General features: G+C 36.4%; 1 protein-coding gene across 1 annotated transcript; it reads right to left on the bottom strand.

Annotated features, from left to right (window-relative positions):
• Nucleotides 1–1,287: 1,287 nt before the first annotated feature.
• LOC109151197 (uncharacterized mitochondrial protein AtMg00810-like) lies at nucleotides 1,288–2,070 on the bottom strand. Its single transcript, XM_019299115.1, has one exon. The coding sequence runs from the start codon at nucleotides 2,068–2,070 to the stop codon at nucleotides 1,288–1,290; it is 783 nt and encodes a 260-aa protein (XP_019154660.1).
• Between the last annotated feature and the right edge of the window lie 4,364 nt (nucleotides 2,071–6,434).

Genomic DNA, 6,434 nt, shown 5'->3' with positions numbered 1-6,434 from the left:
AATTACAACTTTTAAAATTTAAGTACTTAATTAATTTTTTGAATAAAGTTTAGGAGTCTACTTGACCATTTTCTCTTAAAAAATATTTCTTATAGTATCTACAAATTAATTTTTCATGAAAAATTTGACAATTAGTCCTAAATATTATTTTAAATAGACCACTTTAATCTTGCGGTCTTGCCTAATTAATAATAATATTAACACGTTTAATTATACATGCGATGCGAACTAAATTTCTAACTTGTTCAACTTTATTTGTCCTGTAAAAGAAATGTACTCCATAAGACCATAATATATATGCCTCCGTGGTTGTGACTTTCCATACGTTTTACTAGTGAATTGGACCACAATTTCACTGAAGGTCAATGAAAATCTACTATATTATATTTTTATATAAAGACTAACTGCAAGGCAAAAATAGATGGGAAATTGTTTGTGCCATACTGATAAAGGTAAAAGTCTATGAAATTTATTTGTTAGATTAGTTACCACATGTGCATTGTGCAAATAGTCAAATGCTCAATGTGTATTTTTTAATTAGTATTTCAAAATTTATCAAAGTATCATTCGGTATCCTAACGTATATCAATGCAAGATTATCAAATATTTCATAAAAGTAAATATTTCAAGAATGCATAACTATGACCTGTGGCAAAAATGTTGGATTAACTGGTGCAATAACAGTTTTAGAGGGAAGCATCTTCACTAGATAGTACCCTAAGTATAGTTTTTGCAACACAAAACCCTATTAATTGCCGTGATCCATGTTTTCTCTTGTTGCCACTTTCGCCAGTAATGATTTCTTGATTTGACCTAATCTCATGGTGTGATTTAATTTAGTACAATTTTAGTGCCTTAGCTTGGAGTAGTGCACCTTAAAAAACATAACCAAATCCTCCTTCTCCAAAAAGACAATGATAATAGGCATAATTTCTCATCTGTGTTGAATATATATTGTAAATTAGGTGTATCCTTTCATCAATGCCCAATGCGTGATTCTAATTAATTGATTAAAGTTCGTGTTAAATTTTATATTGTATAAAATAGTGACCAAGCACAAGGTTGGGAGGCCACAACATTGAGCTTGTCTCGCAGGAGCTCAAAACGCGTAGCAGCCAGCGGTTTGGTGAAGATATTAGCAACCTGGTCTTTGGCGGAAATAAAATTTCCACGCAGATCACCAGAAGCTACTTTATCACGAACAAAGTGATAGTCAACTTCAAAGTGCTTTGTTCTGGCATGAAAAATAGGATTGGCGCATAGATATGTAGCACTTAAATTGTCACATCATAGTCTGGGAGGATTGGACGAATGAAGACCGAGCTCTGCAATAAGGAAACAATCCAAAGTGACTTCAGCAGCCACATCAGCCAACCCCTTGTACTCAGCCTTAGTAGAAGACTGCGCAAAAGTGCGTTGTTTACGGCTAACCCATGGCACCAAATTACGCCCAAGAAAAACAGCAAACCCACTAGTCGATTTACGGTCAACAGTACTACCAGCCCAGTCCGAATCTGAGTAGGCATGCAAATCAAAAGAATTCGAGGCACACAACCGTAAACCAAAATTCAAAGTACCCTTGAGTCCTTGACATACCTCAACACACGCTTTAGCATAGTCCAGTGTGCTACAGTCGAAGAATGCATACGCTGACAAAGCTGATTCACTACAAAGGACAGATCTGAGCGTGTAACTGTGAGATACTACAACGCACCTGCTAATTAAACTCATATAATGTGTAGGATTGTCATACAACTCTTCAGACAACGAGACCGACCGGGCCACTAAGATAGGCGAAGCAAGTGGCTTACAACCAATCATCCTTGCACTATTCAAAATGTCAGACATGTACCTACGCTGAGATAAAATCATACCATTTTCAAAAGGAATAGTTTCAATCCCAAGGAAAAAACTAGGAGATCCCAGATCACGCAACTTAAACATCGAAGCAAGACGCTGCATCAGTTCAGAAACCAACTTGGAATCACTGCCAATCAATAAAATGTCATCCCACATAAACAAGCAAAAACACCTGAGATCCCACAATCGAATAGTAAAATAAGGAGACATCCGTCTTAGATGCCTTAAACCCCACTGACAAAAGGAAATCACGCAGACGTTTAAACCAGGCTTGCGGATCCTGCTTCAAGCCATACAATGAACGGTACAATAAACAAACATAATTAGGATATATAGCAAAGATCAAAATAACTGGAGGCTGCCGCATGTAAACTGTCTCCTCGAGGTTTCCATTCAAATATTGTATAAAATGCATTCTACTACATTTATATGTATATCTGTTCTGATACTGTGTATTATTGAACTATTCTATTCTCAATACAATTCTTTGGCCTTTCAAACAACGCTCATCAAGAATAATAAATAGTATATTCCGTTACTAAAGTTTACATTGACGAAATGTATGTAGTGGTATTTAGGAAAAATAAATGATATAATAGATGGTAAAGTAGGAAAAAAAATACTAAAATCAAAAAAATATGAATCATTCATTTCAACCAACAATTACATCAACAATTTTTAATGTTTGTTAGGGCGTAACTTTATTGGCTCTTATTGGGTGTGTAGATGGTGACTGAACGTGATAGTAAAAGACATTATGAATTATGAATTTTAAATAAATTTTTTATATAAATTTACAAATAGCATACTAATTAAATTAAGGAATAAGGGTCAAATAGGCCACTCAATTGCACACCAAAGTGCAATTAGGTCATTGAACTAAAAAAGAATGCAATTAAGCCATTGAACAACACAAAAACATGCACAATACAAGAAAAATCGTGAAACGCGACAGACTATATTCCGTCGCCATTTAGCGACCGAAATTGAGACAGAATACATTCCGTTGCAAAATGGCGACGGAATTTAATTCCGTCGCGAATCTTGGTGCAAAGATAAAATAAAGTCCGCGAAATATTGGCGGCAAATTTTCACGACCGAATTTGCTATGGAAGTAATTTACGGCGTCTATGTTGCGACGGAAAAGGCGGCCGATTTGTGTTCCGTTGCGAAATGGGCGACGGAATTGGCGACAGAAAAAATAATATGGCGACGGATTATTTACTCTAGAAATAACGACGGATTTGCAACGGAAACAGTTCCGTTGCGAAATGGGTGATGGAATCGCGACGGAATACTTCTGTCGCCAAATGGCGACGGAAATTTTTCGTCGCGAAGTCCATCGCCAAAAGTGGCGACGGAATAATTCTGTCGTCTATCAAAATACAACAAGGTGATAGATGACGGAATAAATTCCGTCGCGAAACGCGATTCGCGACGGAAAAATTCCGTCGCGATTCGCGATTTTTCTTGTAGTGGCAATTTAACCCAAAATGACTTGTTTACCTAGAGTAGCAAGTTACCAATTTTAAAATTAATTTTTAATAAATAAATAATTGAAATATTTAAAAAAAAAAAAAACAGAAAATGGCGGGATCGTATCCGGTCGACTTTGTCTCCATGGCCGAAGATGAACCTTCGTTTCCATAGCCATGGAGACGAAGTGACGAACTTCGTCTCCATGGCCAGGGAGACGAAGGGTCCGTCCTTTCGTCTCCCTGGCCATGGAGACGAAGGTCTTTGTCTCCATGGCTGGAGACGGAGGTCCGTCTCCGGCCACGGAGACGTAGCCAGCTGGAGACGAATTCTGTTTTTTTTTTTTTAAATATTTTAATTATTTATTTATTAAAAATTATTTTGAAAAATTAATTTTAAAATCGGTAACTTGCTACACCAGGTAAACAAGTCATTTTGGGCTAAATTATATTTTTTTTTGTGTTGTTCAATGGCTCAATTGCATTCTTTTTTAGTTCAATGGCCTAATTGCACTTCGGTGTGCAGTTATGTGGCCTATTTGTAGTGGTATGGTCGTGGTGGTAGCGGCGGCATAGTGGTGTGATGGTGGTGGTGTTGTGATAGTGGTGGTGGTGTGGTGGTGGCGGCGACGGCGGTAGTGGTGGTGGTGGCGGCGACGACGGTGGTTGCGGTGGTATGGTGGTGGTGGTGGTGGCGGTGGTGGTGTGGTGGTAGTGGTGGCAGCGACGATGGTTGCGGTGGTATGATGGTAGTGGCAGTGGTGGTGGTGGTGGTGGTGGTATGGTGTTGGTGGTGGTAGTAGTTGCGGTGGTATGGTGTTGGTGGTGGTAGTGGTGGTGGTGTGATGGTGGTAGTAGTGGTGGTGGTGTGATGGTGTGATGGTGGTGGTGTGGTTGCGGCGGCAGTAGTGGTGGTGATGGTGGTAGTGAGGTGGTGGTGGTATGGTGTTGATGATGTTGGTGGTGGTGTGATGTTGGTGTAAAAGTTGAAAAATGACTTCCCAAAAAAAAAGGGAAAGTCATTTTCCTCCAAACAAGCCTATTTTCCAAAGTCAACGAAAAATAATTTTCGTTGACTTGATTTTCCAGACACATCCAAACAATGGAAACTTAGATAATGATTTCCAAAACTCATTTTCCAGGTTTCCAACCCTAAATTAAATTCGTTAATTTTACTTTCTTTAAATATCTTGCACACCAAATTTGGCTCATAGTTTTGTAGCATTTTCCAATTCGATAATCGATATACATTAACTAACTGTAGTTCGAGTTATTAATGCCACTTCAATTATATTATTATAATAATGATAATAGTAATTATTGCTATTACTTAGTTTATAGCAGCCAAATAATTGGTAAACCGTAAACCCCAATGCGGCTTGCTCACTTAATTCGTCGTAGGTATCAATTTTATTTCTGTAGTATTAAATTCAAAATATTAGGACTATGTGGTCTAATGGTACCTGGGTTGGACTTCTATTTGGAAGATTGTGAGTTTGAGTCTTAGTGGAGGCGTTATCGGTTCTTTGTGTTTCAGATACTACAATGTAATAGAGCCAGTGACACTCAAAAGGGCCAACAAGAAAATGCCATTTATATGTATTGAACTTTTTGAATTAAATTATACATTATGATTAAATTAAACATCCGAACCTTTTAAAATTTATAGAAAAGTTGTGAAATAAATCCCCAAAGTGAATTTATTGAATACTACAATTGAGCTTCTAATTTAAAATATTTATCAAAATCTCTTAAATCATATCGACCAAAAAAATGCAATTGAGAGTTTGAGACTAAATAATAGCTAATCAATATATTACATCTTACCTGAGTTCTAATAATAAAAGTATATATATATATATATATATATATATATATATATATATATATATATATATATATATATATATATATATATATATATATATATATATATATATATATATATATATATATAGGCTTCGAATCCGGTGCACCCCCTCTAATAGATGAGACCATGAGGCCTCCTAATATCCATTGATTCAATTTCCATCAATGGTTGAGATTATAAGAGATTAGGGTAGTAATTAAGGACATTTTCCAATGTAAAAGATATATTAGTAATTGTAATTGTAATTTATTTATAGACATAATATTATTGGAATCTGTAGCATTAAATTAGGGAGTTTATGGATGGAAATTAATACTTTGAATTACTATAAAGGCTGATGAGGTGAACTTGGCGTGAACAAGGCTTGAGGAGAAAACGAACGGGTAAGTGCATTTACGTGCCATCGTCTGTGCATACGCTGAATATTAGGGTTTTTTCTGCTGGGATGGTGGGCGGGGTTGGGGGTTGGTGGACGAACTAGAAGTTATGTGATGTGCATAGCGTGTGTGTGTTCAGGTGGGTGCATACACTTCACTAATGGCTTGTAGCAGCACAGGTAGGTGCATATGCGTGTCTAGGCATGTGCGTATGTCGTTTTTCCCCCTCACGTACTGTTGGTGTTGTGTAATCTTGGAGTGAATAAATGACGGTTAACGACTAAGTGGATGCATTATACGGTAAACAAGAGCTGTTAATAAATACTAAAATGGTGCATATGCATCTCCGTGTACTGCTATGTGCGTAGCAGGTGACCAGTCGGTGCATATCGTTGTGGCTGAATAAAGACATATGTCGTCGGGTGCGTTAGTGAATTCAAGTTACTGCATAGTACTTGTGCGTTAGTGAATGCGACGATTCCTCTTCTGCATTTTCTGTGGAGATGAATCGCTTAGATGAATACAAATTCTACACAAATACCACCACCACCTATAAGGAAATAGAATATTTAACCATATATTTCACACGGAAAGAAATAAATGCACTGCAAAAATTACATCACTACCCCTAATTATATTCAATACCATCCATTTACCAATAAAACAAACAATAAATCCTAACCATTAAAATATTAAAATGAATGTTCAGGATCAGTTCTCACGAACTCACCTAATTGGGGGGTTGCACCGGATTCAAAAAAAAAAAAAATATATATATATATATATATATATATATATATATATATATATATATATATATATATATATATATATATATATATATATATATAT

This window comes from Ipomoea nil, unplaced genomic scaffold, assembly GCF_001879475.1.
Source record: "Ipomoea nil cultivar Tokyo-kokei standard unplaced genomic scaffold, Asagao_1.1 scaffold2283, whole genome shotgun sequence".
In the NCBI taxonomy this organism is placed as follows: domain Eukaryota; kingdom Viridiplantae; phylum Streptophyta; class Magnoliopsida; order Solanales; family Convolvulaceae; genus Ipomoea; species Ipomoea nil.
The sequence above is the reverse complement of the archived record's forward strand: the minus strand, read 5'-3'. Positions and strand labels throughout refer to the sequence as shown.

What these genes read in the sequence shown, in the direction of transcription:
- LOC109151197 (XM_019299115.1), bottom strand. Translation starts at nt 2,070, where the DNA reads ATGTCTCCTTATTTTACTATTCGATTGTGGGATCTCAGGTGTTTTTGC.